This window comes from Microcaecilia unicolor, chromosome 1 (assembly GCF_901765095.1).
Source record: "Microcaecilia unicolor chromosome 1, aMicUni1.1, whole genome shotgun sequence".
Taxonomy (NCBI): Eukaryota; Metazoa; Chordata; class Amphibia; order Gymnophiona; family Siphonopidae; genus Microcaecilia; species Microcaecilia unicolor.
Genome location: NC_044031.1, coordinates 659,367,408 through 659,382,075, shown reverse-complemented (window position 1 = coordinate 659,382,075; position 14,668 = coordinate 659,367,408). Strand labels below are relative to the sequence as shown.

The 14,668-nt window shown below is 45.5% G+C and overlaps 1 protein-coding gene across 2 annotated transcripts in view; it reads left to right on the top strand.

Annotated features, from left to right (window-relative positions):
* The window catches only part of SNUPN (snurportin 1), an 88,786-nt gene that overhangs the window by 30,307 nt on the left and 43,811 nt on the right, over window positions 1-14,668 (top strand). For both annotated transcript variants that reach the window (XM_030186826.1, XM_030186833.1), the window contains exon 5: window positions 14,455-14,551. In XM_030186826.1, the coding sequence (XP_030042686.1) occupies window positions 14,455-14,551 (97 nt within the window). The remainder of the gene's footprint in view (window positions 1-14,454; window positions 14,552-14,668) is intronic.

Here is a 14,668-nt window from a genome sequence, read left to right as displayed (position 1 = left end):
TTCTACCTCTACAGGTAGACGATTTTTCGGGGGAAGGAAGACTGTTCCCTATACTTCTGGCAAGCGTAGGTACAATCCTCCTTCCCGACAGCCTGCGGCCCAGGCTAAGCCCCAGCGCGCTCGCTCTCGTCAGCAGCGTGCGACTCAGCAAGGCCCCGCGGCTCCCCAGCAAAAGCAAGGGGCGAGCTTTTGACTGGCTCCAGCAGAGCATAGCCGACATCCAAGTGTCAGTGCCGGGCGACCTGCCTGTCGGAGGGAGGTTGAAAGCTTTTCACCAAAGGTGGCCTCTCATAACCTCCGATCAGTGGGTTCTCCAAATAGTCCGGCAAGGATACACTCTCAATTTGGCTTCAAAACCTCCAAATTGTCCACCGGGAGCTCAGTCCTACAGCTTCCAGCACAAGCAGGTACTTGCAGAAGAACTCTCCGCCCTTCTCAGCGCCAATGCGGTCGAGCCCGTGCCATCCGGGCAAGAAGGGCTGGGGTTCTATTCCAGGTACTTCCTTGTGGAAAAGAAAACAGGGGGGATGCGTCCCATCCTAGACCTAAGGGCCCTGAACAAATATCTCGTAAAAGAAAAGTTCAGGATGCTTTCCCTGGGCACCCTTCTCCCCATGATTCAGCAAAACGATTGGCTATGCTCTCTGGACTTGAAGTATGCCTACACACACATCCCGATACTGCCAGCTCACAGACAGTATCTGCGATTTCAGCTGGGCACACGCCACTTCCAGTACTGTGTGCTACCCTTTGGGCTCGCCTCTGCGCCCAGGGTGTTCACAAAGTGCCTAGCTGTGGTAGCAGCGGCGCTTCGCAGGCTGGGGGTGCACGTGTTCCCATATCTCGACGATTGGCTGGTGAAGAACACATCCGAGGCAGGAGCCCTGCAGTCCATGCAGATGACTATTCGCCTCCTGGAGCTACTGGGGTTTGTGATAAATTACCCAAAGTCCCATCTTCTCCCAGTGCAGAAACTCGAATTCATCGGAGCCCTGCTGGATTCTCGGACGGCTCGCGCCTATCTCCCAGAGGCGAGGGCCAACAACTTGTTGTCCCTCGTCTCGCGGGTGCGAGCGTCCCAGCAGATCACAGCTCGGCAGATGTTGAGATTGCTGGGCCACATGGCCTCCACAGTTCATGTGACTCCCATGGCCCGCCTTCACATGAGATCTGCTCAATGGACCCTAGCCTCCCAGTGGTATCAGGCCGCCGGGGGTCTAGAGGACGTGATCCACCTGTCCACGAGTTTTCTCGAATCCCTGTATTGGTGGACGATTTGCTCCAATTTGACTCTGGGACGTCCCTTCCAAATTTCTCAGCCTCAAAAAGTGCTGACCACGGATGCGTCTCTCCTGGGATGGGGAGCTCATGTCGATGGGCTTCACACCCAAGGAAGGTGGTCCCTCCAAGAAAGCGATCTACAGATCAATCTTCTGGAGTTGCGAGCGATCTGGAACGCTCTGAAGGCTTTCAGAGATCGGCTGTCCCACCAAATTATCCAAATTCAGACAGACAATCAGGTTGCCATGTACTATGTCAACAAGCAGGGGGGCACCGGATCTCGCCCCCTGTGTCAGGAAGCCGTCAGCATGTGGCTCTGGGCTCGCCGTCAAGGCATGGTGCTCCAAGCCACATATCTGGCAGGCGTAAACAACAGTCTGGCCGACAGGTTGAGCAGGATTATGCAACCTCACGAGTGGTCGCTCAATTCCCGTGTGGTGCGACAGATCTTCCAGGCGTGGGGCACCCCCCTGGTGGATCTCTTCGCATCTCAAGTGAACCACAAGGTCCCTCAGTTCTGTTCCAGGCTTCAGGCCCACGGCAGACTGGCGTCGGATGCCTTCCTCCTGGATTGGGGGGAAGGTCTGCTGTATGCTTATCCTCCCATTCCTCTGGTGGGGAAGACTTTGTTGAAACTCAAGCAAGACCGAGGCACCATGATTCTGATTGCTCCCTTTTGGCCGCGTCAGATCTGGTTCCCTCTTCTTCTGGAGTTATCCTCCGAAGAACCGTGGAGATTGGAGTGTTTTCCGACCCTCATCTCGCAGGACGAAGGGGCTCTTCTGCATCCCAACCTCCAGTCCCTGGCTCTCACGGCCTGGATGTTGAGGGCGTAGACTTTGCCTCTTTGGGTCTGCCAGAGGGTGTCTCCCGCATCTTGCTTGCTTCCAGGAAAGACTCCACTAAGAGAAGTTACTTCTTTCATTGGAGGAGGTTTGCCGTCTGGTGTGACAGCAAGGCCCTAGATCCTCGCTCTTGTCCTACACAGACCCTGCTTGAATACCTTCTCCACTTGTCTGAGTCTGGTCTGAAGACCAACTCCGTAAGGGTTCACCTTAGTGCAATCAGTGCATACCATTACCAAGTGGAAGGTAAGCCGATCTCAGGACAGCCTTTAGTTGTTCGCTTCATGAGAGGTTTGCTTTTGTCAAAGCCCCCTGTCAAGCCTCCTACAGTGTCATGGGATCTCAATGTCGTTCTCACCCAGCTGATGAAACCTCCTTTCGAGCCACTGAATTCCTGCCATCCGAAGTATTTGACCTGGAAGGTCATTTTCTTGGTGGCAGTTACCTCGGCTCGTAGAGTCAGTGAGCTTCAGGCCCTGGTAGCCCAGGCCCCTTACACCAAATTTCATCACAACAGAGTAGTCCTCCGCACTCACCCTAAGTTTCTGCCAAAGGTTGTGTCGGAGTTCCATCTAAACCAGTCAATTGTCTTGCCAACATTCTTTCCCCGTCCTCATTCCTGCCCTGCTGAACGTCAGCTGCACACATTGGACTGCAAGAGAGCATTGGCCTTCTATCTGGAGCGGACACAGCCCCACAGACAGTCCGCCCAATTGTTTGTTTCTTTTGATCCCAACAAGAGGGGAGTGGCTGTAGGGAAACGCACCATATCCAATTGGCTAGCAGATTGCATTTCCTTCACTTACGCCCAGGCTGGGCTGGCTCTTGAGGGTCATGTCACGGCTCATAATGTTAGAGCCATGGCTGCGTCGGTAGCCCACTTGAAGTCAGCCACCATGGAGGAAATTTGCAAAGCTGCGACGTGGTCATCTGTCCACACATTCACATCTCATTACTGCCTGCAGCAGGATACCCGACGTGACAGTCGGTTCGGGCAGTCAGTTCTTCAGAACCTGTTTGGGCTTTAGGATCCAACTCCACCCCCCGAGGGCCCTGTTTGTTCTGTTCCAGGCTACACTCTCAGTTAGTTGGTAAATTTTTTAGGTCAATCTCAGTTATGTCCTCGCCGTTGCGAGGCCCAATTGACCAATGTTGTTGTTTTGAGTGAGCCTGGGGGCTAGGGATACCCCATCAGTGAGAACAAGCAGCCTGCTTGTCCTCGGAGAAAGCGAATGCTACATACCTGTAGAAGGTATTCTCCGAGGACAGCAGGCTGATTGTTCTCACAAACCCGCCCGCCTCCCCTTTGGAGTTGTGTCTTCCCTTGAAGTGTATTGTCTTGCTACATACTGGACTGGCCGGCTCGAGCCGGTTTCGGGCGGGAAGACGGCCGCGCATGCGCGGTGCGCGCGGGCGCGCGAGGGCTAGCAAAGGACTTTGCTAGTGAAGTTTCCGATTGGAGGGGCTGCCGTGGACGTCACCCATCAGTGAGAACAATCAGCCTGCTGTCCTCGGAGAATACCTTCTACAGGTATGTAGCATTCGCTTTATATGCATATAAAACCAAGTCAAAAGCCTAATGGAGGAGTCGAGCCAAACACAAAAGAAAAATATCCAGTTAATTCCACTAGGGTTGAGCCCACTGGTGCTGGTGGCCACCAGGACCTAGGTACACACCACACACTTTTCAGGCCTGATTAGGGATGCAAACAAACTGGGCAACACAATAATAATGGGTGATTTCAATTACCCCGATATTCTGGGTAAATGTAACATCGGGGCATGCTAGGTAGGTAAACTTCCTTGATGAAATCAAGGACAGCTTTGTGGAGCAGCTGGTACAGGAGCCGACAAAAGAAGGAAAATTTTTAGACCTAGTCCTTAGTGGAGTGCAGGAGGTAATGGTGCTGGGGCCGGGCCGCTTGATAACAGTGATCATAATATGATCGGATTTGATATTAGCTTTGAAGTAAGTATACATAGGAAATCAAATACGTTAGTATTTAACTTTAAAAAAGGAGAGTATGATAAAATGAGAAGAATGGTGAAAAAAAACTCAGAGGAGCGACTGCGAGGGTCAAAAATTTACATCAGGCGTGGATGCTGTTCAAAAACACCATCCTGGAAGCCCAGGCCAAATATATTCCGCGTATTAAAGAAAGAGGACGGAGACCAAGTGACAGCCGGCATAGTTAAAAAGTGAGGTGAAGGAAGCTATTAGAGCTAAAAGAAAATCCTTCAGAAAATGGAAGAAGGAACCGACTGAAAATAATAAGAAACAGCATAAGGAATGTCAAGTCAAATGCAAAGCGCTGATAATGAAGGCTAAGAGGGACTTTGAAAAAAAGATTGCGTTGGAGGCAAAAACTCAGTAAAAAATTTTTTTAGGTATATTAAAAGCAGGAAGCCGGCAAAAGAATCGGTTGGACCACTAGATGACCGAGGAGTAAAAGGGACGATCAGGGAAGACAAAGCCGTAGCAGAGAGCTTAAATGAATTCTTTGTTTCGGTCTTCACCAAGGATGATTTGGGTGGGATACCAGTGCCGGAAATGGTATTCGAAGCTGACGAGTTGGAGAAACATAATGAATTCTCTGTAAACCTGGAGGATGTAATGGGGCAGTTCTACAAACCGAAGAGTAGCAAATCTCCTGGATTGAATGGTATTCATCCCAGAGTACTGATAGAACTGAAAAATGAGCTTGCGGAGCTATTGTTAGTAATATGTAATTTATCCTTAAAATTGAGCATGGTTCCAGAAGATTGGAGGGTGGCCAATGTAACGCAGATTTTTTAAAAAAGGTTCCAGAGTAGTTCCGGGAAATTATAGGCAGGTGAGTTTGACGTCGGTGCTGGGCAAAATGGTAGAGGCTATTATTAAGAACAAAATTACAGAGCATATTCAAAAGCATGGATTAATGAGACAGAGTCGACATGGATTTAGTGAAGGGAAATCTTGCCCCACCAATCTACTACATTTTTTTGACGGGGTGAACAAACATGTGGATAAAGGTGAGCCGGTTGATATTGTGTATCTGGATTTTCAGAAGGCGTTTGACAATGTACCACATGAAAGACTCCAGAGGAAATTGGAGAGTCATGGGGTAGGAGGTAGTGTTCTATTGTGGATTAAAAACTGATTAAAAGAAAACAGAGTAGGGTTAAATGGTCAATATTCTCAGTGGAGAAGGGTAGTTAGTGGGGTTCCCCAGGAGTCTGTGCTGGGACCGCTGCTTTTTACCATATTTATAAATGACCTAGAGATGGGAGTAACTAGTGAGGTAATTAAATTTGCTGATGACACAAAGTTATTCAAAGTTGTTAAATCGCGGGAGAATTGTGAAAAATTACAAGAGGACCTTACGAGACTGGGAGACTGGGCGTCTAAATGGCAGATGACGTTTAATGTGAGCAAGGTCAAAGTGATGCATGTGGGAAAGAGGAACCCGAATTATAGCTACGTCATGCAAGGTTCCACGTTAGGAGTCACCAATCAAGAAAGGGATCTAGGTGTCGTCGTTGATGATACGTTGAAACCTTCTGCTCAGTGTGCTGCGGCAGCTAAGAAAGCAAATAGAACATTAGGTATTATTAGGAAAGGAATGGAAAACAAAAATGAGGATGTTATAATGCCTTTGTATCGCTCCATGGTGCGACCGCACCTCGAATGTTGTGTTCAATTCTGGTTGCCACATCTCAAAAAAGATATAGTGGAATTAGAAAATTTGCAGAGAAGGGCGACGAAAATGATAAAGGGGATGGGACGACTTCCCTATGAGGAAAGGCTAAAGCGGCTAGGGCTTTTCAGCTTGGAGAAAAGGCGGCTGAGGGGAGATATGATAGAGGTCTTTAAAATAATGAGTGGAGTTGAACAGGTAGACGTGAAGCATCTGTTTACGCTTTCCAAAAATACTAGGACTAGGGAGTATGCGATGAAGCTACAAAGTAGTAAATTTAAAACGAATCTGAGAAAAATTTTCTTCACTCAACGTATAATTAAACTCTGGTTTGGACGGCTTCCTAAAGGAAAAGTCCATAGACCATTATTAAATTGGACTTAGGGAAAATCCACTTTCTGGGATAAGCAGTATAAAATGTTCTGTACTTTTTTGGGATCTTGCCAGGTATTTGTGACCTGGATTGGCCACTGTTGGAAACAGGATGCTGGGCTTGATGGACCTTCGGTCTGTCCCAGTATGGCAGTACTTATATACAGGCTGTGTTTCGCCCATACATGGACTGCCTCAGGGGCAAATTATGTTGAGAACTGGATACCTCTTCACATATGTGTTGTAACTCATTTGACTGCAGTCATACGACAAGTAATGAAACTGGTGGATTCACAGGGCCATGGTGGGGATTGCCTTGTCATATGATTGCAGTCATATGATGCCACTATTTACAAGTTGATGTCCACACCGCGTACAGATGTCATAGGGACGTGGCTTTAAAAGGACAGAACTGTACATGTGGAATCCCCATTTTACCACGGAAATACACAAGTAAGGGAGAAAAATCTCTGCATCAGGATTTTACACCTGCTCAGAGGTTTTAGAAACAGTTCTCATTTGAGCCAGGACTTTACACGAGAGTGTAAGGGAGTCATTCTCCTTTATCCCATATATGGGTAGATCTAAACAAACGCCGGCGCTAGAGGCTGTTAGCACCGTACTAGCGCCAGCGTTTGCTATCGCCCCATGATCAGAGCCCTCGAGCGCGTGAAACAACACACTCGAGGGCTCTTACTGCAAGTAGCATGCAAATGCATACTAAACGGGGCTTAACGCATTCATCCCCAATGATCAGCGACCAGCGTGCCAAAGATTGGGTCGCTGGCTGCAACAAACCCTACGCCAGCTCCGAGCTGGCGTTAGGGTTTGCAGATCATTAGGGAGGAATGGTGAGCCCTGTCCAGCATGCATTTGCATGCTGGCATGCCCCCATTCCCCCCAATGACGCAAAGCACCCCCCCCCCCCCCCCCCACCAACGACAGGGGACGTACATATTCCAATTGCTATGTTATATAAGTTAACAAATAAAACAAAAGCAGAAAAATAAGGTGATACCTTTTTACTGGGCTTTTGAATGCGAAAACCTCCTTCATTAAATCAGGATAAAAATACTATTACAGTAGTATATTGTCCCGACCTGAAGAAGTAGGTTTTGATCTCTGAAAGTTAGTAAAAAAATGTATATAGTCCAGTATAAAGTTGTTGCCTTATTTTTTTGTTTTTGTTTTTTAATTAACTTTTAAAGTGGACTAACATGGCTACTGCATTACTTCATCCTAAATTAAAAATAAAATTATTTTTTTCTACCTTTGCTGTCTGCCATTTAATTTTGATAATTGTGTTGGTCCCAGTCTCTGATTACTGCTTTCCTGTCTTCTAAGTTTTTCAGGGGTCTCCTGGCCATATGTCATTTTTTTTTCTCTTCGGTCTTCTTCACCTCTTCCACTATAACCCATTTCAACATTCTCCCTCCCATCCAGTCTCGTCTCTTTTCTCTCTCCCTCCCCACCTATTCAGTCTCGCCCAATTTCTCTCCTCCAGCCCATAACTTCTGTCTCCCCTTGCCTTTTATCCAGTTTCTCTGTATCTCTCCCTCCCCACCCATCCAGTCTTGCCTGACAACAAAGTAATATGTAATCAGTGGCTGTTCTGGGCAGGTGTAGAGGGCAGGGACTAGGGTTTTTTGTTTCCTTCAAAGCTTTATTCAAAAAAGATTCAAGCACTACAAAAGCAAGATCAAAATAACAAACAATAATAAAGTGAACAACCAGCACACCTGCACCCAAACCCCTCCCAGGCAATCACAAACTGTTGAGATTGAGATCCCAGAGTTGAAGTGGATCTCCATGTTTCATAAACACGCCAGACTTTAGAAAAAGCAGCTAAATGTCCATGCCTCATTGCAGTCAGTTTGGACATTAAACCAAATCCAGTTTTTGGAGAACTTGAGACACAGGTGGCAATGATTGTTGTTTCCAGATTTGGCCAACGCCAATTTTCCAGCAGTAAACACCTGTGTTGCCAGCTTGTGGTGTTCCACTGTAACCTCCAGAGGCATAAGATGTAAGAGGCAGTAATCTGCCTGTTGAGGACAGGGTTTATGTAAAATGTGTTGGACTAATTCCAATATAGAGGTCCAGTGAAGCTAAGCCTTCGGGCAAGTCCACCAGATATGATGAAATATGCCCTGACCGTCACAGTCTCTAACACTGATCAGATGCTTGAGGATACATCTTGAAGAGCTGTTCAGGGGTATAATACCAGCGATAAAAAAATTTTTAAACCACTTTTAACAAGATTATTAGCTAGAAAAACTTTAAAGAGGTATTTAAAGCCCTTCTCTCAAAGTCTGTGGCTTATCAGCTTCCCACTTAGAGATATATTTTTGCAAAGATGTATGATACAGCAATAAGGCCAAATATAAGCGAGAAATACTGCCCTTATCTCCTTTAATAGCTTTTTCCAGCAAAGTCTCCTCCGGGCTAAGGTCTCCACAAGCCCTACAGTGTACAAAATCTCAGGCCTGTCTATAATGGAACAGCTCCCTCGCCTCTAGGCCCTAGTCATCGTGTAGGTCCGAGAAGGAGATAAAGTCCTCCTCCCAGACTTGCCCTAGGGTACGTAATCCATTGGAGGCCCATTGTTTATAGACCGCATTCCTCAACCCCAGCGGGAAAAGGGGGGCATATTGTAGTGCCATCTGAAGGTGATAAAGATAGTCCAGGAAAGATTTAGTACGCACCATGCACAAGGTAGCCAGTGGATGACTGATACCCACAGGGACCCTTTGAATAAGCACCGGGAGTTCTTCTTTTGGTAATCAAAGTACCACCCAAAGCAGGGGTGAACCAATCCAATCCTGCTCCCATTGGAGCCATTTCTTTGGGGGGGGGGGTACCCAGATCCACTCCACCAGGATTCGCAGCTGTGCCACCTGATAATAAAGCAGGAAGTTTGGGACATCAATTCCCCCTTTGAGTACTGGTTGATAAAGTATCTTTCTCCAGTTAAAAGCAAAACATTTTTGATTAATTGCACACAAAAAAACGCTTAGGAATAGGTAGAGGAAGGGCCAAAAATAAATACAACAGTTTAGGCAGGATCATCATTTTCAGTGCCTGAATACAGCCCATCCAAGATATGCTAAGACCCTCCCCTCCGTTAATTCCCATTGCTTAAAGGGGAAATTTGCTTGATTCAAACCCTCCAAAGTGGCGGTCATGTGTACCGCAAGATATATACTACAACTACTACTTATAGCACTACTAGACATACACAACACTGTACATTGAACATGAATAGATAGTCCCTGCTCGACAGAGCTTACAATCTAATTAGGACAGACAAACAGGACATAAAAGGGATAAGAGAACATGGGTACTGAACAGATGAGTAAGGGTTAGGAGTTAAAAGCAACATCAAAAAGGTTGGCTTTTAGCCAAGATCTAAAGATGGCCAGAGATGGAGCTTGACGTACCGGCTCAAAAGTCTATTCCAGGCAGCAAGGTAAAAGGAACGGAGTCTGGAGTTAGCAGTCTAGGAGAAGGGTGCAGATAAGAGATATTTACCCATTGAATAGAGTTCCCAGGGAGGAGTGTAGGGAGAGATAAGAGTGGAGAGCTATTGAGGAGATGCAGAGTGAATGCACTTACAGGTCAATAAGAGGAGTTTGAACTGTATGCGGAAACGGATAGGAAGCCAGTGAAGTGACTTGAGAAGAGCTAATACGAGCATAGCGACACTGGCGGAATATAAGTCGAGCAGCAGAATTTTGAACAGATTGAAGGGGAGAGAGATGGCTTAGTGGGAGACCTGTGAGAAGCAAGTTGCAATAGTCTAAGCGAGAGGTGATAAGAGTGTGGATAAGAGTTCTGGTAGTGTGTTCAGAAAGGAAAGGACGAATTTTGGTGATATAGAGAAAGAAATGACAGGTTTTAGCAGTCTGTTGAATATGTACAGAGAAGGAGAGAGAGGAGTTGAAGATGACCACAAGTTTACAAGCTGATTCCACAGAGCTAGAAAATGGGGGAAGAGGAGAGGTTGATTTTCATGGAAAGATAAGCTCAGTCTTGGTCATGTTTAATTTCATATGGCGGTGAGACATCCAGGCAGCAATGTCAGACAGGCAGGCTGATACTTTGGCCTGGATTCCTGCTGAAATTTCTGGTATGGAGAGTTAGATCTGGCAATCATCAGCATAAATGATACTGAAAACCATGGGATAAGATCAGAGTCCCAAGGGAAGAAGTATAGATGGAGAAAAGAGATCTCGGGACAGATCCCTGAAGTACACCAACTGATAGTGGGATAGAGGTGGAGGAAGATCCACCAGAGTACACTAAAAGTATGATGGGAGAGATGAGAAGAAAACTAGAAAAGAACAGAGCCCTGAAATCCAAGTGAGGACGGCGTATGAAGGAGTAAGTACGGATCAACAGTGTCAAAAGCAGCAGATAGATCAAGAAGGATGAGAATAGACCTTTGTATCTGGCCAGGAACAGGTCATCGGAGATGTTAGCAAGCGCTGTTTCAGTTGAATGAAGGGGGTGAAAGCCATATTGAATTGGATCAAGAATAGCTTGAGATGAAAGAACGTCAAGGCAATAGCGATGAACAGCGTGTTCAAGTATCTTGGATAGGAAAGGAGGGAGATGGGGTAATAGTTGGAAGGACAGACAGAGCGGGCATTCCATAGAGCAAATGAGAAAGGCAGGAAAGAAGGGGGGAGTAGAGGAACAGAAATTAGATTGGAGACAGCACGTTGTGACCTCACCTGTAGGATGAGAGCTGATGGGGAGGACCAGGATTAGGATTGATATCCCCAGTGGAGAGCAGGAGAAAGGAGCTAGAGAATATGGAGAACAGTAGGAGAGGCATGACGAAGGCGAGATGTACGCAGATAGAATGGAGATGGTTGAATGGAAAGAAGGAAATGTTGAAGGTTGAGAGCTGAAAAGAAGGGAGAAGACAAAAGAGATGGTGAGCTGATGGAAGCAGAAGCAGAAGCAGGGCAATGTGTTCCTGCAGTATACAGTGGTTTCAGATGGAGAAAGAGACTGGGAAGGGACAGTACCAGAATGTGCACTGGGGAAAAAACTCCCATTTTTTTCTTCTTCAAAATTCTATCTTTCCACTCACTGACATGAGTAACAAAAAAACCCCCACATATTTAAAAAAATTTATGTAAAAGTTAAGAAATGTTTGTATTTTCTGGTTGGGTTTGACACTTGGTATGAAGGTTCTTAATAGCCCAGTAAATCTTCTCCAGCTCTATCCGCTTAGATAGTTGGTCTGCTTCCCCTGAGGTCAGGTTAGGAAGGGTAAGCGCCTCTAAATAGGCTGCTATAGTAGCCTGGCCAGGTACATGATCTGGCCTATAAAGATTATCATAAAAGCACAAAACCTGTGCTTGTATTTGTTGAGTCGTAGTGCAGAGCTCCCCATTAGCACCTGCAAGAGAGAAAATATGATTGGGATGAGCATGGTTTTTAAGTTTAAAAGCCAGCAATCGGCTAGCATGATTTCCAAATTGAAAATGCTCTTGCTTAATTCTTTGATGCCTGTCCAATGTGTCGGCCATTTTCATCTCATTAAGTTTCAAACACAAGGCATGTAAGTACTCCATACAAGATAGGTCAGATTTGTCCCCTTATGTATTATTTCTAGTTTGTCTATCTGGGTATGTAAAGAATGCTCCTGAGCCAAGTGATTTTTTTTTTGATGGGCCTGCAAGGCTATGATGCACCCCTTCAGAACTGCTTTAAGACCCTCCCATAAAATGATTGGATCTATCCCCTCCACATCATTTAATTCTATTTATTCTTAGAGAGCCTTTTCTAGTGACTGCACATTTTGGGGGTCCAACAATATAGCTTCAGTCATACACTAATATTGGGGTCCTATCCACTCACCCACCGTTTATAGAGCTAATCTCATTGATGAATGATCTGACCAAGTACGGGGTTGAATAGGTTTTATAATATCCTGTGTAGGTTTTATAATATCCCCATTTCCCAGCCACAAATCTAAATGGGAATATGACTGATGTAGCAAAGAGAAATAAGTATAATCATACTCAGTGGTATGTGTGCATCTCCAAAGGTCAAAAAGACCCCAACGGGCAAGAAAGCTTTTAAGCTGTGCCCTATCCTGTTAGGCATAATGTACCCGTGGTGCCGAATTATCTAGCTGCGGATCAAGCATAACATTAAAATCCCTGCCCAGTAGGAGGTGTCCCTCCTCGTGGCGTTGCAAGACTTGGCCCAGACCATCCAGGAGTATATTCTCATTAGGAGCATACAAACAAATCATTGTATAAAGTGTGTTTCTCAGCTGTAATTTAAGTATAAATAATGGCCATTCTTATCTGGGATTACTTATTGAATTTGCCAGGGATAGGCCACAGAGAGCACTATAAAGACACCCCTGGTTTTATTCTGAGAGCTGTTAGAAGCAAAGACTAGTAGGATATTGCTTATGTTTCACCAGGCATTCATGTCTAGATTTTAAGTGGGTCTCCTGGATGAAGGCCACATCCGCACGCAGACGCAACAGTTCTTTAAACATTAGTTGGTGTTTAGCAGGGGTATTGAGTCCACAGACATTCAAAGTTTTAAGTGGGTCTCCTGGATGAAGGCCACATCCGCACGCAGACGCAACAGTTCTTTAAACATCAGTTGGTGTTTAGCAGGGGTATTGAGTCCACATTCAAAGTCAAAGAGCTGTCATTCCATGCATTCATTAACAAAAAGTCTAAACTCTGCTGCTGCTAATCAGCCATGTAACACAAACAAGCAACAAAACCCCTCACCCTACAAATACAAGATAACCTATTGCATAGAAAAACAATGCCTCTGTACTCCGAGTCAGTACACATCCTCCCCCAACCCCCACCCAAACCACCCCCTTGAAATAATAGTGGCATTTCAACTAAATAAATGTTGGCATGCCAAAATAGGAGGAAAATGAGCCACATCTCAGCAAATGGAAAGAACTCGACTTATAGCCCTCTCCAGCCATCCCAGGCAATGACAGCCAGCTGTAAACAAAGCATCAAGGAAAAAAAATATACAATTCATTAGAGAATACACTGAGACAGATATCAAACTTCCCAGTTCAGGTTTTTAAATTTTGAGATGGCCTTTTCTCAGAGAGCTGGTTCTGCAGACGGCCCTTGCCCTGGGATATCCTATGCCATCTTGGCAGCTCCGGAGCTGTAGGTCCCACAAGAGACAAAGACTCTTGAGCCACCCCCGCAGGAGTGGTGGGGAGCAGCTCCTGCACCTCAGCCAAGGAGCAAAAGCACTGCAGTTTACCATCTGTATAGAATACCAATGTGAAGGGGTGTTACCACTTGTAGCGTATCCCAACATCTCTCGGATGTTGAGTCAAAGGCCGCAGTGCATTCCTATGCTTCAGCGTGGTAGTAGGTAAACCAGAGGTTTGAGCCCAATGCAAGCCACATCTGACACCACTTGGAAAGCCTGTAAAGGGGGAGAAGCAGAGGGATGGAAAATACTTAAAAAAAAAACAAAAAAAAAAAAACCTGCTTTCCAAATTTGTACTTTGTTACTAAGTACAAAAGTACAGCTTAAATGTAACTCGTTACAAGTAAAAGTACTGCCAATTGAGCTTAAGTACTGTAACAAAGTACAAGTACTTTGTTACTATCCATCCCTGGCTCTGTGTTAGCAGTTCTAAAATACCATTGGAATGTAGAGCATCCCAATCTGGAACTCTCGACTCCGATTTCTACTTTCTGTCTAAAGTGGAGGTCATACTGTGTACTTCTGTGCAGTATATGTATAGGTGTTCTTGGGAGCAGAGAATGACATTTATCTATATATCTTAAAAATAAATGATGCCTGCCTCAAAGCAGGTCTAAATTATCTATGTCTAAAAGCATACTGATGAGTATGTGCCTTCCCAGCCCACGCCCTCTGTTTAAAAAAAACAAAATTATCTTCCTATAGATTCCTCTTGGGAGAAGAAGACCAGCTGCTGAAGGATTGTGAGCTTCCAAGTCTGTTGGCTGGGCTGAAAAGCTGTTTCACAACTAGGATTCCCCACAATGACTCCTAGCAGAGAATGCATTATTTCCTCCCTAATAGTTTCTTCTTCTAAATTATTCCTTAAACTAAGAGTGGGGGTGGCATTTATTTTTGAATTTTATTGATCCACCTTTGGATATGCAATTTGAGGTGTACAATATAACATATAATTAGATAACAAGAAAATATTAAACCAAAACAGATGTACAGACAGCACTTTGACTGGAGGGCCACTGAGATGTCCTATTTCTCCTGATTTCCTACAGGGCTCCACTGCAGCTTATACAAAGAGTGGATTCTGTGTCAATAAGTTTCCTTCCCTTCTTCCAGGAGGCAACAAGCATATTTCTGTAACAGGCAAAGGTATGATTCTGAGTTCATAGAAAGCATGGAAAATATGGGTCTGAGAGGTACTAGCCATAGAAGTGACTATAATTTATATACCGTCTACAAGCCTGAAAGCTATTGAAGAGGTGAACA